At 38.9% G+C, this 27,261-nt stretch overlaps 1 protein-coding gene across 7 annotated transcripts in view; it reads right to left on the minus strand.

Annotated features, from left to right (window-relative positions):
- Positions 1 to 27,261, minus strand: part of erc1b (ELKS/RAB6-interacting/CAST family member 1b) — a 231,614-nt gene that overhangs the window by 126,955 nt on the left and 77,398 nt on the right. For 5 of the 7 annotated variants that reach the window (XM_016447524.1, XM_016447523.1, XM_016447522.1 and 2 more), the window contains 2 exons: positions 19,637 to 19,772; positions 8,056 to 8,187 (listed from right to left, as the gene is read on the minus strand). In XM_016447524.1, the coding sequence (XP_016303010.1) occupies positions 8,056 to 8,187; positions 19,637 to 19,772 (268 nt within the window). Of the gene's footprint in view, positions 1 to 3,035; positions 3,090 to 8,055; positions 8,188 to 19,636; positions 19,773 to 27,261 lie in introns of all 7 variants that reach the window. The other 2 variants (XM_016447521.1, XM_016447520.1) reach the window with 1 other exon arrangement.

Genomic DNA, 27,261 nt, shown 5'->3' on the forward strand with positions numbered 1-27,261 from the left:
AATGGGACTAAGTAACCGGAACTATTTAGTCGAATCAGACCTGGAAATTCCTTTCACGTCCCATCACTAGAGCTTGCTGAGAATTCTCTGAAAGAAAAGCAGAAAGATTAAAAATAATGCAAACACTGCTTTCAGCAGACTTGCTCGTGCCATTGCCTTCTCTGAGACTGATGGAGGAATGGATGGTGTGTGTGTGCGTGTGTGTGTATGAAAGAGCAAGGTGGCATGCAGCGCTTGTTTTCTCAAGGGAGTACAAACTAACCTCAGATGTTAGTCAAGTCGTAAAAAAATGCTGCAGTGAATTATGACACCTCAGGTGTGAAAAATTGAGCACTTCACTGGGTGACGATAACACCACTTCCTGTCTCACACTGGGAACGTGAACCAGTAAGGCAGGAGGAGTACAGATCAAAGTGTTTGAGATGCATGTCCTTTAACTGATCTTCACAGCCCAGCTTCAGCCTCTGCAAGTGTTTTTACGACTTGGAGTAATTGCTCACATCAGTTGTGACGTACCGTCTATGGAATTGATAACAGTGATTTTCTCCTTTTTTGTTTAATTTAAGGCCGAACAGCTCAAAACCGGTGTCAGAAACAGGCCTTGGGGAAAGGAAGAGGATCTGTCTGTGATCAAGGAGAAGAGTGATAAAAAGAACAGGAAAAGGGGGAAAAATGAAAGACTGAAGCAGGGTCAGAGGGGCTGGAACAGATGCCTCTTCTGATGAGGGAAGGCACGTGGAAATAAGCAAAGAATGAAGCTGAACGCTGTATACTTGCCTCTTTGAGCTACAAGAGAGCGGGATGAGAGAGAAAGAAAAACAGAAATAGGTAAATGCAATGCACCAAAAAGAAATATCAGAAAAAATGGAAAAAAAAAACAAAAGAACGGCAATGCCTGTTCAGAAAAACAAAAAAGTGGTGCTCTAAATGGCTGAAAATGTGTATTTAACCATATAAAAGAATAAGAGAATATGGGAATATTATGTTAAAATGCCTGCAGAAAATAATAAAATCTGCATAAAAATAATGAAAATGAAATCTAAAAGTACACAGTACTGACTGTACCATGTACAGTACATATGATGGTAACACCTTGATACTTAAAAACCATGGTACTGAATAATTACTCATTTACCAATTATTGGTATTTCAAGATGTTTCAAAGGATATAAGGGTATTGTCTAAATAAATGGCTCAAGATAATCTGCAATACCTGGGGAAGGCTAAAAAAATAATAAAATCAAATAAAATACAGTTAAGTTAACCGTGTATCTTTTTAAACAAAATATAAGTAAAACAAAAATATAAAAACACAAAATAATGTATTACTATACTGTACCATGTCCAAAAAATATATATAAATAAATAAACAAAACATAATTTCTACGTTATTTTTTATCCATCCTCACCATGTACTGGTAATACTATAGTACTTTAGCATAAATCATGGTACTGACTGATAGTCATATTTACATACCATGGTATTTGCATAGAACTTCAATTAATACACCCCCAAAAAAAGATATTAGAAAAAGATACAAGATATTGTCAAGTTCTAAAAACATGATACACCATGGTGCTACTTTTGTAAGTGGAAGACCTCATATTGGTTTGATATTGATGTGCACTTTGAGGTGATGAGATCACGGTGGGCGTTAGATCAGGGCCTTCTCTTCAGCCCGTGCCGAACTCAGAAGCTTCTAATCACCTCCGGTGAGAGATATCCAGACTAACCCAGATGCTCGGAGCAGAAACATAACACTAATAAAAACTGCTTAATGCAGCAGCGTGCCGTTTTTCTCCTGCTCTGTCTCCCCTTCTCCTCATCCGTCTCTTCCTACTCTCTCCTCCCCGGCTGCCAAAAGAGCAGCCCCGTCCTCAATGGTGAGCAGAAAGCCAATTTCAACAAGCTGGTCTTTGGATCTTGCTGTGTTTTGGGTGCTGAGCTTTGTGTCTGGATCTCAGCTGGTTGGGAATATTAGCAGAGGAGGGAGTTTTATTTCCCTCTAAAGTTTTATCATAAAAATCCAGGCTGTTTCTGACCATGGCTTGAATACAAACTTGAGAAAGAGCAGTGGCAGCTGTAAGAGCTATTTATTCTTTGACTAATTTCCATGTCTGTTTTTGGCCTGGGCCTCTCTGAGACCTCAGGCTCTGCCGTCACGCTGCCCCCTGCAGTATGGAGTGAGGACAGCGTGTCTTGATCGGTTCAGGCAAAGAGTGAGTCCGAATGTATCTAAATTTACACTTTTTTTGAGAAAAATTCACTCAAAAATCAATTCTGTCACCATTTCGATGGTGGAATAGACTTAAATCATCTTTTTTTCTCTCACACAAAGCTATCATAATTTCAGAAGACTATATATACAGCAAATAAGTTTCATAGACCACTTTTTTGGTGGTTTTTAGGGCTTGACATTACCTATCCTCATTCACTTCTATTGTACTGGAAAAGAGCAGCTCGGACATTCTGCTAAACATCTCCTTTTGTGTTTTACAAAAGAAAGAAAGTCAAATTGGTTTAAAACAAATAAATGATGACAGAGCATTGATTTTTGGGTGAACTACATCTTTTCTATCAGCATAACTACTGACTGCACGTTTATATAACATGTACTTAGAGTTACATGCAATGGGGAAACTCAACTTCTCCCAGTGCAGAAACTGAATTGCGCTGGACGCACTACATAAAAGTTAAATCAAAATATAACTTATCCTTATAGTCGGATGCAAATGAGCATGACTTCCCAATATAATGGAAAGAAAGCGGGGGGAACGCATACGAGATGTCTTCCACATAAAATAATGATCTGATAGAGCTCATCTTCAGGGAACAGTCAATAAATTGCACTCTGTCAGTGGTTAAGCTTCCTATTTGGAAAAGTTTGGTTTGGATCGGGACCAAAAGCCACATTTGTCGAACACCCCCATCCAAATGAGAAAAAAAGGTCACTGAGATGCAGCGAAACTGATGAATAGCACAAAACTCAAATCATTCCTTGTAAAAGAACGAGAAAACATTAATCGTGCCGTACCTTGAGCCACTTTAAGCCAGCGTGGCCGGAGTCATGCATTAGGTCATGAGAGCGCTTCGCACAGGCAGTGAGGGATGGAGAAGAAATAGAGAAAAAGAGGGATTACAGAAAAAGCCAAAGAGGCAACAGAGACAGAACAGAGCAAAACAGAACAACAGTTTGAAACAAACCACGCAAAAGGAAATTGGAAGCAGAGGAAGAGGGGCTAGAGAAAGAGAAAGAAGATGGTAACCATGGATCCAACTGAGCGAGAACAGGTTCGGAGTGGAAAAGAGATCCATTCGGGATTGGGTCAGGACAACGGGGAAAATCTTGTGGTGAAAGAGCAAGGGCGGTTTCGAGACATCCCATCATCCCCGGTCAACACGAGCGGAGAGATTGAGGCTTTCTTTGGTCCACTGCCTCCAGGGAAGGTTATGAAGTATGTCATTTCGCTGCTGAATCATGTCTGGAGACTGGACGTATGTTTTCATGTGGTCTTGGGCAAACGTTTTCACTGGCCCCGCATGAGTGGCTGGTCGCTTTCGTACATCCTGGCCGTAAATTCCACGCTGGAGCTGAGTGACTGGTGTCACTGCACACCGAAGGTCCTGTGTAGGAAGAAAATACCCCCCTTTTTCTCTCACTGACCACATTTGCCCTTACTAGCACACGACTCATTAAAGCAGTTGCTGCAACGGGGGTTTGGCAGGATGCTAACATTCATAAAAGCATCACCTAAAATAAGACAGGCTCATCCGCTAAACAAGCACATCGAACCGACTGGGAAAACATTGTTTTGACACTCCTGAAATATCAATTCTGCAAGGAAGATGGAGTAAGATGGAGAGAAAAATTAAAACCAGGGAAGTCTTGAAAAAAAGTAATTTGCCCAAAAATGAAAAATGTGTCATCCTTTACTCATGTTGATCCAAATCTTCCAATTTCTTTCTTATGTGAAACACAAAAGGATCATTTGATTTATTTGTCATTATTCATTCTTCTCCGCCGCAGCTCTCAAATCAAATATGCCACAAGTTTATATATCAAGACACGCAAGAACCCACACTGATTTGCGTAAATTACTTCAAACCTGGTGCATATAAGCAATTTTAGTGGTACATAAACTTAAATGTAAGGCTGTCTGCCACACAAAGCTATTATATGGCTTTAAAAGACCATACAGACCATGAACACTGCAGCAACAATTTACAATAAGATCTAATTCGTTAACATTAAAGAATTGGGTATCATCAATTAACAATGAACGACTATTCTACAGTATTTAGTATGTTACAAAATACTATTATTAATTGTTACTTCATGACAGCACATATAACTTGAAATATCAAAAACATACATGCAATTGTCATGTCATTGCTTTCCTTTGTATTTATTCAATAATTTGATGTATAAGTCATGCCTGTTGAGAGATGAGAAATTACAAATTAATAAAAAATAAATACATTTATGAATAAACATTAACAAAGATTAATAACTAAAAGACAAAAAAATTATTAAGACATTTATCACTTAATATAAGTTATATTAATATATTCATAATTACAATAATTTATATATTAATATATTTATATGTAACTAATGTTTAAATTAAATATATTCATGTATTTATAAATTAACATTAACCAAAATTACTAAATGCTGTAAAATTAAAGAAATGTTATATTGTTCTTTCATGATACCTAATGCATTAAGAATCTTGACAAATTTAACCTTATTGTTAAACGTTTATTGTAAAACCCAAAATTGCACATGGGTTTAGAACTGGTAAATAATGACAGAATTCCATTTGCAGTCATCTATCCCTTTAGGAAAGACTGAATAATGGTAGCATTCTAGCAGACTATGTTCACAGTGACCTGTGTAATTGTCAGAAATCTTTCAGACTTCATCTGGTACATATGAGAAGTCACAGGAACACATGTTTGGATTCATATTTCCAAATTTTATTACCTGCATGAATGGAGCAAACAACTTGTAGCTCTTCCATGTGCTCTAATTAAACAAGTGCGCACACACACACACACACACACACACACACACACACACAGACAGAGCTTTTAAGTGAGACGCACAAGACGTACAGACGCACAAGAGAGAACGGACTGTTTTTTGGCCACAGGTTTGCTTTCATGTCAGTGTAACAAAGAGCAGTCGCCCTCGTCCCCATACATTTAAGAACAACATACTGACAGCAATCTGTACAGGCACCGCACTCGGTCCAACATGTGCTCTGCACAATGAGAACAATGAGGATAGCGGCTATTGGAGGAAATTGAACACAGAGCTAAAGACGAATGCTTGCTTATGATTGGCACAACAGAGGGTGTGGTGAAGCAACGGAGGGATGTTAATTAAATAGCGGAGGAGAGACTCTGTGTGTGCGTAAGGAAAACCATGTGCGTCTGTGTGAAGCTAATTAGATTATGCATGGTTTAATGCAGGACCACAAATTACGCATTTAAAAACCTGTCTGCCAATTGCCAGTGAGGCAAGACGCCATTCTTTTTTTTTTTTTTTCATAGCTCATAACTCCCAAAATATGTAACCCGGAATATGAGTTCATTCTTATATAACAGGTGCCAGGGTGGGGAGGAACTTCCAACAACGATATCCTGAGTGTGCGTAGCGAGACTTGATGCGGCTGGGACATTGGTAATGAGCGTGGAGACTGGCTCCGGAGGGTGGCACTTGTACTGTCCCCATTTCCTCTTCTCTCTGAGCCCAAATGAGGGGGCCGGCCAGGCTTAGCAGCAGCGCTGGCTCCCGTCGCAGCCCCCAGCTCTAATTAACCTCCGGGGGATTGGAGCGGAGGTCCGCCTGGCGGTGAAGAAACTCTAGGCCACGATATGTTCCCGAGACTGCATCGTGCACTGGGACGATGCTCAGCCAGCCATGCGAATCTTTAGAAAACGGAGAGAGAGCGAAAAGGAAGGAAACGGCGGGGCGCCGGGATCCACAGAAGGTAGAACAAACCATTAAGGGTTTAAAAATGAAGCAGGGAGTCGATGAAGCCAAGTAAGATGGACACAGAGGGAGAAAGGAGAGGGAAAAGTTCAGGGATTCAGGTAGAGGGGAAGCAAGATTTTGGCAGCTGCTTTGCGCTCTGTTTCAAAGCCTGACTGGCTGCTGGTGTTGTCCGGTTCATGGAGGACTCATTTGGAGAAGGTTATAGGAGTTTGATGCTATCGCCAAGGCTCAACAGACAGCTGGACAGTGGTGCAATCTGCATCGAAGCCTTAAAAACAGGTTAGACTGGGCCAGAACGACTGGAGTATGGCATTCCAGCAACATTGAATAATATAATAACAAATTATTGGCAGTTTATTTGTAAATTCAATCCATTTCCAGCATGTTCTACATCAGGACGCACATTCGGTCTCCATTTAGACCGTTGAGTTGCATTAAATGGATAATTCGCCACAAAAAAGGAAAATTCTGTGATCATTTACTCACCTTCATGTCGTTCCAAACCCATGAGACTTTGGTTAATCTTTAAAACACTTTGAAATGAGAATATGTTTAATGAAACCTGGGAGGTTTCTGTCCATCCACTGAAAATCCAGGTTATCATTTAGATCCAAATTTAGAAGATCCAAAAAGGAGATCCATACATGATATGTTCTACGTATTTGTGTTTATATGTGAATAATTTAAATCTTTTCATCATATAAAGCATTTATACCTTTCAAAAGATGTTTCATATGGAATTATTTAACGACACCTATATGAACTTTCTGGATCTTCTAAGTTTCAGTTACCTGGGCTTTCAATGGAGGGAACGAAGCCACTCAGGTTTCACTAAAAATATCTAATAATTTGTGCTTCAAAGTCTTATGGGTTTGGAACAACATAAGGGTGAGTAAATAATTACAGAGCTTTCCTTTTTAGATGAACAATTCCTTTAAGTAGACCCAGGTAGAGTCTATATACAGTATTTACCCAATATTTTGTTCCTCTACCTTTAAAATCCCAGTTGAACTCCTGCTTAGGAGAAAGAAACGCCAGCATGTTCTGTGCACACACCAGACGTTCCTCATGTGTGTATGCACGTTCTATGTGGCTGAACTGAATCGGACCAAAGTTAGCAGTCCTCACGCAGGACACGCAAAGCTTATTTATATTCTAAATGAAGACTGACTGCAGACACAAACACGTAACCCATGCATGCCACATGAATGTTGGCCACTGGCAAGGCGAGGCAGCGCTGGCATGGATCTGGATGGTTGGCATAGCTCTATGTGCTGGTGTGGTGATGTGCTGTGACAGGCTGGCTTTTTGCTGGTTCCTGAGCTCTGTGAAGGAGGCTTTTTAATGGGAGCGATACTGTCCGCCAAGGAAAAGCCATTACAGCCCGGCCTGAGAGATGCTAGCCTTGCGTGGATGTGCATACAGCTCTGTGTAAACACTGGGAAGGATGTTTGACCAGGAGGATGAGGAAGTGGACATTTCCACAATGAAAAGATGGCTGTAGGGTTTGGCTAGCATCACACTGAATTTACCGCACACATTTTGCTTCGGGTAACACATCACAGGTACACAGGACCTCTTTAGAAACATTGCTAGGAACATTTCCAGTAAACATGACAGTTTATCATACTTCAAAAGTTATCTGGATGTAGACTATGATAGTAGAAGTCTCAATACTGCCAATGCTGGCTGCCCCAAGCTAAATCTTTTTGTCAACTGGATTGATAATGTTGACAGACATCTCATGAAATTGAGATTAAGAAACCAAACCAAACCAAAACCAAAACAATTCAAAAGATAAAATAAAATGAAAATAAATATGATAAAATAAAGGTAAAATAAATAAAAAGATAATTAAATAAAATAATAAAAATAAAATAATAATAAAATAAAAAAAATACTCTACTTAATAAACTACTTCTCTCTGAACTCAAAGGACAAGGCATTAAATAAAACTGATCCGAAGGTAAAAAAAAATGGCTAGTGAACAATACGTAGAGTCTGAAAGAGAGAGTAAGTGCATATTAATGATCTTTGAGCATCATCTCACCTGTTTCTCTGCATTTGCACGGGCAGATTCCTCTTGTGCCAACACCATTTCTCTCTCGGCCGTGATCTGTACGCTCTCACGCAAGGCCTCCTCCAGCTCCTCGATGCGCTCGTCCTTCTGCCGCAGAGAATCCTAGCGAAAAAAATATTTTAGTGCTTTAGTAAACATGCAACAAGACACTAAACTTGCCTATGAAGGTCTTTATCAATACAGATTTTTTTGTAGAAGTTCAGGAACACAGGACCAGTTTAATACCTAGATTTAACTGCCTTTTAACTGAAACTTTCTTATAAAACACAATTTCTGACTGTAAAATCTACTTTGATAAGCTGTTCAAAGATTGTAAACAGTAAGTACGCAGTCCTTATTAGAACATTGAAACTGACCGCTAATAACTAACAAGTGTAGCAGCAGGTAGCTCTGAGAAAGCAAGCTGCAGTCAGTTCACAGCATGTGAGGTATAAACATTAGGAATTCTTGGACTGCAGTAAGTGAGGGCAACCCAAGCTGTCCATTTCATCGATGTGACTCATCTACAGTCTGCTCCCATGATGACTCAGCGCAGATCTATGACTCGACCGTCAAGAGTGAAATCACACTACTTCAAGTATCCACTCTTGAGAGAGTCAAGGTCAAAACCTAGTTATCATCAACGTCTGCAATTAATTGTATCAGGAATTGGAAAAACAGAGGGAAAATGATGGAAACCAAGAGAGAGAAAAATCTGATTGAAAGTGTGCTAGAGAGCGAAAGAACGCAATGGTTAGGGACTCAAATGAATAGGCATTGTGGGATACGTGGAGAAACGCCAGAGCAGTACTGAATATGGGAGCAGTCTTGAGTTCATTACGCTGCTCCATTTCAAGGAACATTCACATTTCATTTTCCCCCCACATTTCAAAATCGGCTACAAAAGTCCTTACTCGTTTGGCAGGCCTGAAGCACTTAGTACAGACCTCTACAAACATGCACTCTGACGCACACAACCGAGCAAACAGACGCTACACACACATACACACAAACTGCCATTCATACAAATGGAGCTCTACAGTGGTAATGGCCTCCATGCTGAGAAACTGCCTTCCAGCTAAAAGCATCAGCCTTCAATATGAAGACGGAGGCCTGATGCACACAATCCCAGACGCCGATGATCACAGCGAACATTTTCATCTGGAATCCCACACCACAAATTCCTGCTAAAAGAGGCAATGCGAAGGTACACAGATAACCAGATGCATCTGTCGCTCTGCTGCAGACAATCCTGAGAGAAAGATCAAGAGCTTGTAAGCGGTTTATGAAGATGCTTGCATGCAAAACTGACCGTGACGGTAACTTAACATTTTAATTTTACATTTATGCATTTGGCAGACATTTTTAGCATGCTTTTTTTTTTTTTTAATCTAAAGCAACTTCCTTTCATAGGATTCTTTTTTTCCAAGCATTTGCTGGTAATTTGAACCCTTGACCTTGGCATCATTCATTTTAAAGCTACAGAAATGTACATTATACCTGAGGAATGTATAACTGATAAAGAATTAATTTGTTCATAACACTTTGTTCTTAAAAACTCAGAGCATCTTGTGATAAAAGCCAAGACGTTACAAAGATAATGTAAGAAATAAAGTTATAATCAGTTTGCAAAGATGTTAACATGGAAAACCTGACTGTGAAGGATTTTTTAAAATTGATTTTAAATTTACATTTTACATTTGTTTTAATGTATTTGGCAGATGCCTTTAAAGGGGTCATATGATGCTGCTAAAAATAACATTATTTTGTGTATTTTTTCAAGGTATACTTTTTCCCTTTTTAAAACAATCAGGGCATTAATCATTATCTGGGATATTATTGGGAAAAAAATGACCCAAATAAAATCTTTGGCATTTGCAACAATAGCAACATGCCATTTTTTATTAACCATTATATTTTATTTTGGATTTATTTATGCATTTATAATATATATTTATGCATGCTTGATTTTTGATAAAACTGTCTGTCAAATGCACACATATATAAGCATTTGATAGACACTTATCAAAAATATATACACACACGCACACACTTTTATCCAAAGCTACTTTGATTTAAGCTATACTTTTTCCTTTATTATTATTTACTTATTTGCATTCTGCAGGCTGTAATTGGGCATAATTGACACAGGATCAATAATAAAATCTTCAAGATGTAATTATAAGACTGATAATTTTGTCTCTAAAATTCCTTCCAACTACATGCATCAACTTTCAATATCAAGACAAGAGGCCTGATGCACACAATCCCAGACACCATTTTCATCATTTTCATCTGGAATCCCACACCACAAATTCCTGCAACAAGAGGCAATGTCGATAACCAGATGCATCTGTTGAATCAGCAGGATTTTTCTGTAACCAAGGTCAGCAATTACAGGAAGTTCAGGACACGAGGAGGGTGACGGGGGTACAGATCACAGCATGTGGTATAAAGGCTCTCTCTTCTATCTTATTTTGACCATATTTAGCTTCCACTTTCCTCTCGCAGGCAGACCGCAATCACTTTGGTTTGATTTAAAGCGACAGTAATCCTTTTTGCTCGGTCAATATCTCATTACGGTAATGCTTTTGGTGCCAAAACCACACAGATGATAGAAGGAGACACCTCAGGGAAGCCACAAATCAAAGCCACATGCTGTACCGTAGGGACCGGCCTAGTTCGGGTGAGGCTCGCTGGGAAATCTGTCCAGCTCTCCGCAGCTCATACATCCAATTAGGAGATGAGCAGGACGAGCCCGAAGAACAAAAGCTCAGCTCGCACAGTTGGGGCAGAATGACTTGCAGCTGTCTGACATGCTCACACTCACACGAATAATCGACCCAGGGTGTCCTAATTCAACACAAACCTGTTTGTTCCCATCGGCGGCTTCTTTTTGGAAGGAATGGGACTGAAAAATGTGTTCGCAGTGTCGCTGCACTGTCCCAGGACTCAAGCGGTTTCAGCAGTTCATTAGGGTGAGGAGTTTAGGTCACAGTAAGGCATTATTTAAAATAATCCAGGATGACCTCAGCCAAATGTCTAAGACAAGACGCAGCCAAAGTGGAGGGTTTGGTAACAGATGTCCCTTAAAGCAGTCGTTTTTCCCAGCGGGTGGATTCTTCTGTACTGTTTTGGGTGTGAGAGCGAGGAATCACAAAAGTTTATGAAAGAACCGGAAAGAGCAGCAGGTGTCCATCCTTCCTGGCTGGGGAAAGCATAAAAGACAGCCAAAAGCATGGTAGCATCAAACAACATATGCCAACAAACAGGCCCAATAAAAAAGACCTTGAAAGTCTATTAAAGAAATGAGAACATGCGGATGTGATTCAACCTACCCCCACCATCTGATCCCAAGCTCCCGATCCTGGATCTGGTTTGAGCTGAAAAGCATGGATACTGGCGAAATGCTCTGCCAGACTGGACCGCATTTGGTTTTGACTCTTTGGAGAGTCAAGAGACACAACAAACCCAATGTGAATGAGTTCATCGGACGTTCAGCAAATCCACAGTTGTTTAGAACAGCCATTGTACGAGGGAGACAATTTGAGAGGAAGTAGCTGAAAGTGGGCCACAATAAACTAGAGTGTTGTTAATTTGTGAACGCAATCAATAACAAGAAGGCCAGGAGAGGAGGGAATTAAAGTGAGTGACAAGCAGAAAGAAATCTAAGCTTCCATGACGAGCTCAAAACAGGGCTTTGAAACGCTCCCAAGAGAGCTGGATATCAAGCCTCTGGGTGCTGTGGTTACTGCAGATCTAAGAGCTACGAACACTGTTTACTTCATTCCTATAACCTCCAGTGATGTGGTTCTTTGAAGCGAGCCCTTTCCGGCATCTTCCAACTCTTTCTACATCTTTCTTTCAACCCCTCTCTCTCTCCCATCTTACACGGCTTTCTGCATGTTCTACATCAAGATGATGGCTTGATGTTGGGGGAGTGGGGTAAGCCGTGTCATGTCATAAATCTAGCAAATGGTATATGATTATTTTTTTATAGAAAAAGCCCATCCTATTCTGCATATGATTGAGAAAAGTGACAGGCAGTTTTCAATGCTAAAATGTTTAAATTATTTTTTTCACATGGCAGAACTTAATAAATATGTAAAATATGTTGGAGAATTGCCAATATAACTATGTAAATTATTTACTAAAGATTAGTCAAAAAAAGAAAGATTTATGTAATATGTAATTTATGTAATATGTATTATATGTTATAAATATCATACATGAACTGTAATTAAACATTTCTCTGATGAAAAATATCCTGAAATATACATCTCTATATATATGTTATAATATTTTATATATAACAAAGTACTGCATTAGTACTGTAAACTTTTTTCCCCCCCTTTTCATGTTCTTATTTTTATTTTGAAATGAAAATTTTTCATGTATTCCACATTGACTCATTGACTGTTACTTTTCTGATATGTGTCATATTTATATGGTTATAAGTAATAGATGTTTTTTTTTTTTCATTTCTGGGTGATAGCAGACCAGTGTTGTTATTGTTAACTAAATCTATAACTGGTAAAAACATTTTTTGCTAATTAAAATGCTAAAATAAACTTATTTATTTCAGTTAATATTGTCTTCTAATATTTTAAGTTGAAGTAATAACACTACTACAACAACAACAAAAAAAGAAAAGAAAAAGGAATGAAAATAAATGAAGGCTAAATAGAAGAAAAAAACTATGCCATAACAAAAAAATAAATAAATAAAATTGAAAATGAAACTGAAATTGAAAAAAGAAAATATGAAAATAAAATCTAAATTTAAAATACTTATAAAAGCTATAACGCTATTAGAAAATAACACTGATATATAATATTAGTTTCATTTTTCATTATAAGTAAAAAGTGTAATTCTGCCCTCAGCAGGGAAGCCACTGGGGCAGTTTCAAAACCACTAGTTTATGCACATGACAGTGGACCCAAAAAAAAAAAAAAAAACACAAGAATGAGAGCAAGAACATCCCACACGGCCGGAGGCTAAACACTGAGCATAAGGAGGAGGAGAAAGACTTGAGATGTAGCAGAACAAAGATGGGTGTAAACAACGAGGCTCTGTTCTGATTGAAGGGGTGGAGGGCCTGCATATGGGGCTGATGGGTATCAGATGGTGCAGCTCTGTGAAGGCAAAGGCTTTTTTTAAAGCAAGTCAGCACACTTGGCGGCCATTTTGGATCTGGGTAACACCCTCGGGCAGTTGTTTTCTAGTCATGCAAGCTCAGCTCCTATCTATCTGCATGAAGAGAGAGTGAAATCCACCAAAGTATTCGCCAACTTGTTTTGCACACACTGCAAAAAAAACTATTCTTAATGAGTATTTTTCATATAGTTAAAAGATCTAAAAATGCTTGAAACAAGAAATTAAGCAACACTGCATTAGACAAGTAAACCGTTTTTTTTTTGAGAGCGAATGCATCTTTAATACAAACATATTTTGTCTTACTGCCCCCTTTTTTATATTCACTATATTCAAGATACAATCAATGCTACCAGAAATGTACTGTAAAAAAAGAAACAAAAAAAAAAACACCTATTAAAAAATCATTAAAAGTCATTTTTGCAATTCATGTCAATTTAAGAAGAAACAAGTGGATAATAAATTCAGGGTGTTTAGCTCCAGTCAGGCTATTTTTCTGTATCATCCCTCTCATGTGGATTCGTGTTTTGTAGCAAACGATCAGGTGATGTCCTTGCCAAAAAAAGCAATACAATCTTCTAATTTTAAGGCATGATTTCCTTTCTCATAGTTGTAATGTTGACCGCTTCTACCATTTGTTACTCAACAACTGCTATGTCATACGCTTTCTGGCACAGGCTAGCAGCTCTGGGATTTGCAACAGTACAGAGGACAAAAAAGTTTTGGAAAGCCCACAAAGAAAATGGCATTCCCTTCCTTTTGACTGTTTGAGCAGTCATGCTAACACACCATCTCTAACATACACAAGACAATCGAACTGTTGCGGCCCAAAGCGTCCCTACAACCAAACAAGGTGCTCTTGATTCCCACAGCTTGCAATAAGTAGCGGATCTCTAGTCAGAGTCCCTCTCCACCAGCGCTTTGGGGTGTCAGTTTCACGACTGGCGTCTGTTAGCTCCCTCCTGACCTGTTCGCGCTCGAGAGGTGATGAGTGGCAGAATCGAGGCTTTCATGTGTGAAGTACACTGCGCCTCTTGCTTTTCTTCCTGCTCTATTTCCATTCCTCAGTCTCTGCCTCAATTTACCTCTCTCCCTTTCCGTTTCCCTCTGAGTGTTGAGAACGGCTCTCGCCACCGCATTAGTGATGACGACCTTGTCGGGTGGATTTTTACCGCAGTTTTGTTTCACCTTTGCTCAGTGTTACCACTAAATTCTGATCTCTCGTCAGTCTTCAGAGGTTTTGGAAGACAGAGTGGAACATTCGAGAACATTCCACAGAGACCTCAAGAAATCAAAAAAGTCCAAACCTGAAGCTGCCAACGCTAATTTGCCTGAGACAGTAATGTAACATCTAATCCCAAGATGGTTCCTCTACACGCACAAATCGTTGTTAGGTCAAGCACAAGCAATTCGTAAGAAACATAACAGTTCCCTGCTGAAAAAAACAGCCAGGCTTGCAGGTTTTAGCTGGTTAATGTCTCCAAAACACATAACAGAACAAAAAAGCCAAAGAAACAAATGAAGACACAAAACAAAACAAAAATACCCCCTCCAAAAAAAAAAAAGCCAAACAAAAACCTTAAAGCAACACAAGACTAAAACAAAATGTAAAAAAAGAACAAAACAAAAATACCCAAAACTAATAATAAAAAAACTGAAAACGACAAAAAACACAAAACAAGACCCAAAACAAAACAAAAAAGCCCAAACAAAAACCTCAAAGAAAAAAGAACAAAACAGAGCACCAGCTAAAACTAACAAACCAGGTATGCTCACCCATCCCACTGAATCCCATTTCCTAAGACTGTCCTGTGCCAACTATAGCTTCCTAATGGATCCTGGATGTTGCACTGCAACCAGTCTGTTATGGCAGGTTGAGAAAATGACATTTAGGATGAAAAAAGGCCTCCCCCCAGGGACAGTAATATGTTCCCCCTCAATAAAAGCAGCGTGGGCAGGCCAGCGAGTCATAAAAGGCTCCTGTTTGACTCTTTTATATCTGCGTGTTTAAAAAGGACCATAAACCTGCGATTTGCCTGCAGCACTTTGGCTTTATTAACTCCAGTGTGTCGCCATCACCTGTCAGATCTTTTCATTTGCCTGCAAATGTGAACACAAGGAGAAAGACCAACGAGAGGCTGCATGATTGCAGAGGTGTACCTGTTACATAAATCTTTATATAATGTGTTAGTTAAGGATGGGTCAAGAATGGTTAATTACTGAGGTTGACTAGTTTCACTAGATTTTTCTCTAGATTTTTTTCTGACAGACATTTAGAAATCCCCTGCTGTTAAAAAAAAATTAATAAATAATAATAATAATAATAATAAAATAAAAAGCATGAAGATAAACCAACCTGTGGTGCATATATATTCAGTCTTTCTTAACCGTGCACAAACTTACATGCAGAATAAAAAAAGACCACCAGTGCTTGTAAGAGCACTTAGCAGCATGATCCCTAACTCGACAAATGTCATAAAATACTGTTCCACAATTGCACACTAAAGGTGTCACTCTAAGCTCTCTGCATTTGAGTGCTGATGTTTACAACCACACGAGAGCACATTGTGCTAAACATAAAAGGGGCTGTGAGACTTATAAACAGAAGACCTATGGCTTACAACTGCTATTCGTAATGTGCGGCGCTCCGGCGTCAGTCTAATGGCTTCTCTGGAATAGTGCACACATTGCACCTGTGGGGGAAACCCATTTCTGAGCTTGCTTTGATGATTGCACAAAGTACGTGGCAGAATATGTTCACCCTTTCTGAACTGAAGCATGCTGACTGGATGTACCTTTCCATTCTTTGACCTTTCTATTTTCTTTCCAACTCTCTCTTTCAATTTTTCCATTGTATCTGTCTTTGATGAAGGCCGGTCAAGGTGGAGATTGGGATACAGTGGGGCCTTCTGGTCATAGGGCATGCTGGGAGTCAGAGCATTTGGCATTGCACTCTGTGCAGTAAAAGGGAACAGACTCAACCACGCAGTAAAACAGGTATTTACTGGGCTTCATTATAATGTCATCTTTTCTCCCCCGCTGTCTCTCTCCATCCTGCTTCCCAGCGAAAGTCTTGATTTCTTCAGGCTGATGATATTTGATCAGCGGGAGAGGTGGGGGTGGGGGTACATCTTGATGATTCAGTACGTATTGCACGTCTGGGAACTCTGTATCCGGCGGAAAAAGTCTCAAATGCTGAAGAGATGTGGACGCCTATAAAAACCCATCTCCAGTTTTATCAGACTAGAGAGATAAATGAAAAAGGATAGGGATGATTCACAAGAGGTTAAAGTCACGCTCTTGAGGGCCGTTGATCAAAGACCTTCTCTTGCATTGCAATTCTCTGCACATGCAGTCTGCGCCCCATTTGTTCATCTTATGGAAACTAACAGCTAATCTTAATTAACTAGACGTTGACCATTTTGATACTTGCCCATTAAAAAGTCACTACCAAGATTTAGCAAAGTAGTGAATAGCACGTTGCTATCTGGTGTATTATTTGGTTTCTAGGGTTTTTTTGGTAGTTGTTAGTAGGCCCAAGGTTAGGGTCGGGGTTGGTTACCAATGAGCAATTCAGAAATGAATTCAAAATGATTAAATAATGTAAAAAAAAAAATTTAATTAAATTCTGTGGGGCTGATTATTATTATTGTAGCATCAATATTTTAGTAAATATTTAGGTCAGGTAAATTTTAGAAATTTTAACTATCATTAATTATGAAACACTGGTTTATTACAGATGGGTTTTGTACTAATTTTGCATGTTTTTTTTGTTTGTTTTTTTTTTGCTTTTGCAAGGATGGAAATATTATAGAAGTTTCTGTAACATTCTGAAAAACTCTTGTGATTTCTGGAACATTCCAGAACACAGTGGGACTAGTCATAAAAGGCAAAAATCATCCAATGCTCACTTACAAAGTTTTGGACGACTCATTTTTGGTAACTGTTTATGTTAAACTGTTGTTGTTAGCGCAGTATTATGCATGTACCATGTAATTTTTATGCATGAGTAATAACAGATTAGCTTCTACAGTCTTTTTTCATGAGCACTGTTAATGACTCACAAAAATGTATGTGATTTTCATATTTAGCATATCAAACTTTATAAAGAAACATTAAAAATAAAAGCAAAACAAAACATTTATAAAAAATTGTTTCACAGTGTTTTTCATTCCAAATCCATTATTGAATTTGAATTAAATTTCAAATGAGGTTGCAAAAAAGAAAAAAGAAAAAAGAGTTGAATTTGAATTTAAATTCTCAAAAATTCATACAACCCTAATAAGTATTGTTCAAAAAGAATGTAACAATTTTAAAGAAATTTTAGAATGAAAGTTGGTCCATTTTATTATTTTTTAAGTCTTGAAGGTTTTATAGGACTTACAGACAAACAGATTGCTGAACACCACTTAATTTCCCAGAATGCATTACCTGTGTTGTATTTCTTAGCATTGCAGTTTAGTCATTTCCACTTCCTGCCATTCCAATTTCAGTTCAACTTCCTGCGTGTTAAGGCCAATTCAGTTCAAGCCCAATTTGAGGTATGAATCATGTCAATAGCACGCATTACACACCAAAGGTAAGGTCTACGTGTTTGTTGGAAGTTACAGCGATGCTTGCCTAAGAAAGCACCACTAGAGGACTGATTGGATCAAATCATGTGAAAGCAGCACAACGTCACCAGCAGGAAACTCAAAAAAAATAAAAAATAGAAGCAAGAGTCCTTCCTTTCTGACCATCTAACCTTCTCCAATGTCAACAGTTGCTATTCTGAATGTGTTTGTGCAGCTCTGGTGCTCAACCACAACCGACCACCCCACGTCCCACTCAGGGCTCCAATGGAAACCTTCTTCATTGATTGAAAAAGCCATTTTTAGTGCTGGGTCAGAGAGAGACGACTGCTCTGGTGTCCTGGACTAACCTCTCTCTCAGCTCACCCTGACCAACCGATTGGAGCGGGACCACCGTAACCATACCAAATCATCTACAACAATCGGTTTCCCTTCCAAACACGTTCAATAGAGTGTGGAGACAGCTCGGGGTTCGCCTGATCTGGAGTCTCAGGGCCTCAAGGCCGGATCGTGACGTGCCTGTGGGGGAAGGTGGTGGTTGAAGGTCTTGGCTGAAGGAAGCAGCTGTCGCCGCTTCCAGACGAGGCCCGCGATGCAGCCGCATCAGGGTGCTTCGAAAGGGGGAGCACAAGCCACAATGTGGGCTTGCGGCAACATGACCCCACGGAGGATGCTGGGGCCCTGAAGTCATAAATGAGCTCTCTTTGACCGCAACACGTATTTGTGCACACGCACACACCGACGCACCAGTCGCCGGGTACCACAGGTCGAGGTCCAATAGCACATCAATCCTGCTGTCAGAAAAAGAGCATATGAACTCGAACGAAAACAAAGAACACATGACACAGTACAAGGAAAATGTGAAAACGGAGAATGATCGAACGAACAAACTGACGGCCAGGAAAAACACCGAAAACCACAACAAAGGGAAGGCCGCTGTGGCATTGTTGTCCAGAGGTCTACGGCAAAGAGGAAAAACAGCCCCTCCATAAAAAGTGGGACTTTTTGCGCTGAGATTCTCACAGACATTAACTGCTGATTCTAGCTTTCTATTCAAACCCTCACTCTAGAAGGGCGGGAGCGGCCACCACAGACCACCATCCTGTCAAATCGGTGCAAAAACAGTCAATATGATGAAAGTTACATCAGCCTGGATGAGGTAGTTTGTATTTGCAAATCAGTTCAAACTAAACACGCCGATACCTGGATACCGATGCCGATGCTTCTGCTTAAATATCGCGGAGCCATAAATTCAAAAATAGTTCCTGCGGTTGCACTGAACAACTGTGTCTTATTTCATCGTCCAATTATTCTCTCCTTTTCTCTTTTCCCAAAATCCAAAGCTCACAATGAGAGGAGGACACGAGGTCAGGATGTGCGTGAATGCGGTCTGGATGAGGGAAACATGAGCTCGCTCTTTACCTGAGAAGAATCCCAGCAATTCTCAAATGAGGAACCGGAGCTGAGATCCAAACTTATATAATCAGAAGACGGATCGCTCTGAGGAGACACATTTCTAGGCAGCGCAAAAGAAAAACCTTTAAACGCTGCACAAAAGATTGAGCTTTTGTGAATAAATCATGGTTTTGGGGGGACTTTGACCCTCTTAAAAGGTTGATGGGCCTCATTATGGGTTAAGTTTCAATGTTAAGGCTATAACAGCCACTGCTCTAGTCAGATTTCAGTGGTTTTGTGTGTAAAACCCTTGCTTGAAATCCATTGCAAGGCACAGGGATTTATCCTGCATTTCAATTAGGCAACATTATATGAGTAAAGTCTGATCCGGAACGGACTCAAGAACTGTACATAACTGTGAATAAAGTAAATAAATGTCATGTGGACTTTACCTTGATCTGTTGAGAGCTCTCGTTCATGTTATCCTCTCGCTTACGAGCTTCTTCCATCAACTGAGCGTTCTTGTTCTTCTCCACCTGCTCTTTGTGCTTCAGGTTGGCAACCTTCTTGCTTTGGTCTTTCATTTGCCTGCAAGGACACACCAACAGATTTCAGTCAGACATTTACAGATGGACATTGTGGTGGATGGATACAGGAAACATGAGGAGAGAGGAACTTGTGTGTCTTTGACAATTAATGGTATAGCAACCTTTTAGGAATTAGCATTGGCAAAAGATTTGCAGAATGCACATTATGAAATAATGCATAATATTTCACATATTATTTTTATGTATATAAAAATTTAATTTTCACATATTAAAAACACAATAAAAGGATCAAACAAAGATCAAATAAAAATGTTATAATGTTGCATTATGTTTGATGAAATCAGATCACATGCCTATTGTGCATTTAAAGTTATTTTAATCTGAAAATCTGTGATATTTTAATGTATAAGCTATGTATTGAATTAGGAATGGGTCAAAATAAAACAAAATTAAATAAAAAATTAAATACAAACTAAAAACTTGTACTAAACCTCAAATAAATATAGTACAATTATTAAGTTAACTGTGTATATTTTTAAACAAAATAAAAAAAAGATTTAAAAAAATGAAAAATTACTACACCATGTCCAAAAAACACAATTTCTACGTAATTTTTTATCCAACCTGATGCTGTACTGATACTGTCCTGGTGATTTTAATCTGAAAATCAGGCATATTTTACAAAATAATAAGTGTTGTATACACTCTTAAAAATAAAGGTGCTTCATGATGCCATAGAAGAACCTTTTTGTCTAAATGGTTCCATAAAGAACCTTTAATATCTGAAGAACCTTTCTGTTTCAGAAAAGGTTCTTTGTGGCAAAAGAAGCTTCTTCAGATTAGAGGTGGACCGATATGGGTTTTTCACTGGCCGATGCCGATATTTAGAAAAAAGGGCAGCCGATGGCCGATATATGATGCCGATTTTTTGGCTGATATGTTTGGCCGATTTTCTTGTCTCATAAAAGTGAGTTTGAGCAAATGATTATTGCAGGGTACAAGATGAGTAATAGTAGTAGTAGCCCAATTTAGAGTAATAATACATGGCTCAAAACTTAAGCACCTTCTCAAAACAGTTCTGAAGCATGCTTTTTGTTTATGTTTGCTGACAGACACCAGTGTTTCCCACAGACTGCAAATTAATTCTCTGCCAGCAGGAGGCGCTTTGGGAGCTGGAGATATAGCGGTTTCCCCGGTAACGGCTGTAATCAAATCAGCGCTGCGCTCACAAAGCTACTTTATCAGGCATTACAGGAAAGACGAAATGAAAATGACATCAAAGCTTTTCTGAAGACAGTCGGTTCTTTTTAAAGATACATTCATATAAAAACACCTGCGCTGTATTTTTATTCAACGAAGTATAAGCCTTTTGGAAAATCTATTTGTGGCGGTCAGTTTTGATATTGTGACAAATAACTCAATGTATAGGAAACACTGGACACTGCTATAAGTCAAATGGCCATAGTGATAAAAATAAAAGATTTCACACATATTACACAGCCTGCTGCTCATAACTGCTTAAGAGTGCGCTGGCCACAAGCGATGACATCGTGGATGCTATTGTCAGACCCACACACACATTTCATGAGGAAAGTTAACGTGCACGTTATAATCAGCCCAGAAGTTTCATCTGAATTGTGTGTGTTTCTACTTTCACATGCAAATGACTTGTTGCACTTATGAATATGATAACTTTCCGGCATCAATTCTAGTCGGGTAAAACGTAAATTCCACTTTCGAAACGGTCTGTTTTGCCCTGCCATTAGCTGAAGCTGTGTGTGAACAAGCCAGAGTGTGAGCTGCTCTGTCTCATGCAGCCTCAGAGGGAGTTCCGCAACGCTTAGCTGCCCGCAGTGGCGCCTGCCTATAAATCGGCCTAATTTGCAGCACAATCAGCCGATGCCAATTAATTTAAAAAATGCCAAAAATCGGCCGATTAATCGGCCGACCGATTGGGGTCGACCTCTACTTCAGATTATAAAAAGGTAAGAAAGAGATCATTCTTTAAAGAACCTTTGACTGAATGGTCCTTTGTGGAACCAAAAATGGTTCTTCTGTGGCATCGCTGTGAATAACCTTTTAAGCACCTTTATTTTTAAGAGTGTATAATTAGGAATGGGTCAAAACAAAACAAAACAAAATAAAATATAATAAAATGGCATTATGTATGACTGATGAAATCAGATCACAGTCTGATTGTATATATTTAAATTTTAATTCATATAAATTTGAAAATGCAACTATATTTTAATATATTTTAATTAGGAAAATACTGTATATTAAAAAGATAAAATGAAATACCGACTAATATTATCAGGCCACAAGTAGAATCAAAGACCTCTTCCTCAAAGTGTTTAAGAGTTTTATCTTAAAAGCCAAAAGCGGTCTAGCTTATTATAAATGACAACAAAAGAGAGCAGGACTGATCTCCACAGATCAAGCTGTGCTGCAAATGAAAGGCAGTATGTTTGTGTTTGAGCTCTGGGATTTTTCTCATTATCCTTTTGTCTCCTACATTTGCTGTGGCATGGAAACCCGCAGGAACACAAAGCACTAAAAGGAAGGAATAAATAAATTAAAAGAGCATTCGAGCCGTTTTCATTTCTGAGAAGTGTCACACCAACAGGCCTAGATGCTGCGGTCGCTCGGCCCCAACGAGCGTCAGAGCGCGAGTTTTCCTGTTTACGTGGCCGCCGCCAGTGTATTGCGCACTGGCAGCTGGGATCGGTTACCGTTAACCATCTTGACTTGATCAAAAAAAAGGGAAAAGCTGCGCCTCTGCCCTGCAGAACAGATGTACCACAGACTATGCCAACACCAATGTCTTTAAATGAGTAATAACACAGCGTTGTGGAAAGACCTCCCTCGGCCCCCCCCTTGACACCACAGAGCATTGCCCAAGACCCACAATACAGGAAGGTAATTGAAGAGTTATTATGGGGGCTTATGGAATATGACAAGCCATCTACATGTGCCAGGAAAGCGGCACCAAGGTGCTTTGGAGCTTTCAGAGCGAATACAGGAAGGTAATTGAAGAGTTATTATGGGGGCTTATGGAATATGACAAGCCATCTACATGTGCCAGGAAAGCGGCACCAAGGTGCTTTGGAGCTTTCAGAGCGTGTTCGCTGAAGCAAGGTGACGTTGAACAAGGCTTGGAGAAAGCAGGCCAAGCCGCTGCGCCACTAGAACCTGATCGTTCTTCTGGATGAGCTGTCCTGAGCACAGTGGAGTCTCTGTGTGGAAGTACCAGAGGAAAGCCGCAGTCTTCTGGCTCCCGTTGCAGATACTAGTACAACTTTGCTAATAACTGCCATACAAAGGTTTGGAGATTAGGTTAATCTGGTGACATACTGCTAGTAAAGGAGCAACTGGTTTGAGCGATTATCTGTCTTTTCAGAAGGTTCCCAAGGTTTTCTTTTCTCTTGGACATGAGAATCACGAGACATGTTGACAGAGTGTAGGCGACGAAGAGGCGAAGTCTACTACTATTTCATCCACTGTTGTACCCAATATTTGTTATAATCACACATTTCTGCAAACGCAAACAGAAATCAGGTCTTGAGGCTAACAAAAACACAATAGGTCCTTGATTCTATTGCACCGTTAGGGTGTAAATAACTAAAAACAGCATGCTACTAACTTGACCACAGCACATCAGCTGTTTCAAAACAGTGCAGATTTACCAATAAGCGGCGGTGTAGCATGACAACTGGCTCCATTGCTGTTTTTTTCATCAGCAGAGTGAACTTTGTCCTCTCTCTCGTATGTTGCATTGGGAAATCGGTTTTAATTTGGTGAATCAGTTCATTCACATGGTTCATGTAAATAAACGATTCACTGATTAAATAAACGATTCACTGATTTATTTAAACAATTCACTGATTTAAACAAACAATTCACTGATTCATTTAAATGATTCACCAATTCATTTAAAACCAAAATATTTATTTAAACAATGTATTCGGCTCTGTTATATAAACGCATTTTCTAGTTTTATTAGTTAGTTCTGGAGTCTTATCCCAGATGAATGGGCTAACTGCAGAAATAAGCAGTACCATCTGACAATTATACTTCCAGAAAGATTTTTTTTTTTTCTCTCAAAATTTTGATTATTTTTAGTTAACTAGCATTACTATTACTCTAAGTGTAGCTTGGCTGTAGTTTAACTACTTTATGAGCATCTTAACAAGTTGCAGTTCCAAAGTAGTTTCCTCAACACTGCTAATTTGATAGCTATTAAAAAAATCTAATAAAAGCGCCGCAAATAAATTTCATGTCCATTCTGGAAACATCAGGCAAATTGCGCTGTGCTGTCAAAAAACCATCTTGAAGATAACATGACCATATAACAAAGCAAAAAGAAAGACTTTGTGTGTGTGCTCCAGGGAGTTTGTGTAACAGGTCATAAATATACTGGAATGTTCCTATTTGGTGTTTCCAGAAGAGGCCAAGCCATCTGCTTGGCTCCGCTACACTTGCAATAAGCAGCTGACTGTTTTTATGCATTGCGCGCCAGCCTTTATTCAGGGTTTTGATTATATGTTTATATGTCTCCATTTGAGCTCTGATGTGATGGGATAGGTAACCCCATTTCGCAGAGTTCATGGAGGAAACACTTCTACAACAATAAAGAAGAATGACAACATCTAATTCAGATGTAATTCGCCAGTCATTCTGGTATTTTTGATATGCTGTGATAAAAGCGTACGATGGCGCAGGTACAGTGTATAACAAAAGCGATTCGTAAACCTTGTTGACAGAGAGGCTTTGTTAGGCGGATATTACTAGCATGCATGCCAATATTTTCAATGAGCTCCACTATGGTCCACTAAGTGATGGTGACACTCTAATCTAGCCCATCCTGTCAGATTAAGTCAAATACTGATTTCAAAGATTCCTTAAATGGACCCAAAATATAGCTCTGCTTTACATTTATCAGTGTAACAGTGAAACAATGAACCACACAACACCCAACTGCATTTACATAAAAAGGAATATCATCATGTAACCTAATCACCTAGATTGCAAATATTGATATTTCTAAAATCTTAAAATATTAAAGGTGACATATCATGAAAATCTGACTTTTCCAGGTTTTAAGTGCTATAATCAGGTCCCTGGTGCATCTACCAACCAAGGAAACTTGAAAAAGATTAACCCAGTAACTTTGTTTTGGGAAGCCTTTTTCTGCAAGCGCCTGAGAAAACGAGCACGTCTGATTTCGCTCCCTTGGTGACGTGGCAAAGGGATCTCATTATAATATTACCGCCCCTTAATCTGTAAATTTACACCCACGGCGCCGTCATTGTGTTTTCGCAAGCGACAACGGTGTACCAGCTCTAATGCCATGGCGAAAGTTTGAGCAAAACATGCTAACTGTTCTGTCTTTGGCTGCACAGATGAGCACAGAACACTATTTACAGTCCCAGTCTCAGAGGAGACAACAGAGCAGTGGATTTATTGATTTATTTACTGTATATTGCTGCTGCCACACAGATCTAAAATAAACGTGCAATTTATTTCCCAGCTGTTTACCTTCCCAGACATAACCGACTGTTTTTTGTAACTCATGTGTTTTTAACGTAAACTTGTGTGTTTAGTATATATGCTGTGACAGTGTGTGCACTCAGAAAACCGTATATCAGAAGTTTAAACTCATATGGTTTAAAACGCATGATTTCAGCGCGATAAACATGATAATCAGAACCAAAATAGATGTTTTTAGCAGATACGAGCTGTAAAGGCGCAGCTTCTGCAAGCGCCTGAGAAAACGAGCACGTCTGATTTCGCTCCCTTGGTGACGTGGCACAGGGATCTCATTATGATATTACCGCCCCTTAATCTGTAAACTTCCACTCAAGGCACCGTCATTTTGATTTTGCAAGCGACAATGGTGTACCAGCTCTAATGCCATGGCGAAAGTTTGAGCAAAACATGCTAACTGTTCTGTCTTTGGCTGCACAGATGAGCACAGAACACTATTTAGAGTCCCAGCCTCAGAGGAGACAACAGAGCAGTGCATTTATTGATTTATTTACTGTATATTGCTGCTGCCACACAGATCTAATAAACATGTGATTTATTTCCCAGCTGTTTACCTTCCCAGACATAACCGACTGTTTTTTGTAACTCATGTGTTTTTAACGTAAACTTGTGTGTTTAGTATATATGCTGTGACAGTGTGTGCACTCAGAAAACCGTATATCAGAAGTTTAAACTCATATGGTTTAAAACGCATGATTTCAGCGCGATTAACATGATAATTAGAACCAAAACAGATGTTTTTAGCAGGTACGAGCTGTAATGGCGCAGCTCTATTCTGGAAAAGGAGGCGGGGAGCAGCAGCTCATTTGCATTTAAAGAGACAGGCCCGAAAACAGCGTGTTTCTGCTTCAACTCAAAATAGGCATTTTCAAAATTATATAATAAATGATCTGTGGAGTATTTTGAGCTGAAAATTCACAGACACATTCTGGGGACACCAGAGACTTATATTACATATTGTAAAAAGGGGCATAGTATGTCTCCTTTAATGTCTGTATTAATTTGAATTTGGGATCATCACTTGAGATATCTAAAAATTCTGAAACCTGTGAAAATTTATTTATTTTCATTTTAATTTAACTTTTATACACATTTAATGTAAAATTTTACATAAAATGTGTATAAAATAAAAAAAAAACAATTGATTCATTTTTATTTAACTTTTATATTAAAAGTTTGGTGTCAGTTATCTGTTTATTTATTTAATTATTTATTGGAAAGATATTAATAATGACAAAAGATTTCTGTCAAATAAATGCTGTTCTTTTGAACTATCTATTCATCAAAAAATTCTGATAAACACAAAACTATTAAGCAACAACTGTTTTCAACATTTTTTTTCAACACTGATAATAAGAAGTAATGTTACTTGAGCATTAAATCAGCATATTAGAATGATTTCTGAAGGATCATGTGACACTAAAGACTGGAGTAACGATGCAGAAAATTCAGCTTTGCCATCACAGAAATAAATTACATTTTAAAATATATTCAAATAGAAAACCATTACTTTAAATAGTAATAATATTTCACAATATTACTGTATTTACTATATTTTTGATCAAATAAATGCAGCCTTGGTGAGCATAAGACACTTCTTTTTAAACATAGGCTATAAAGAATTTACCAACCTAAGACTTTTGAACGGTAGTGTAAACAAGAATAAATACAAAAGATATTTTAAGAGAACATCTCACTCTCATGCTAGCACACAGGAAACACAAACCTAAATGGAAACATCTCTGTATAGTGAACACAGCTACGCAAGTGTTCAAGGGCAGAGACCCCATTTAAAGGCCTTCTTTACCAACATTTTCCTTTCCTCTAAATAAAGCTCTGGATCACATACGCAACCCTGTCATCTTCCTCCTCTCTGTACTGAGCTTTATGTTGCATTAGTGGCCATATTATCAATACTACACTCTAAAAAATGCTGGGTTGTTTTAACCCAACTTTGGGTCAAATATGGACTAACCCAACTT

This window comes from Sinocyclocheilus anshuiensis, unplaced genomic scaffold (genome assembly GCF_001515605.1).
Source record: "Sinocyclocheilus anshuiensis isolate Anshui unplaced genomic scaffold, SAMN03320099.WGS_v1.1 scaffold283, whole genome shotgun sequence".
NCBI lineage: Eukaryota > Metazoa > Chordata > Actinopteri > Cypriniformes > Cyprinidae > Sinocyclocheilus > Sinocyclocheilus anshuiensis.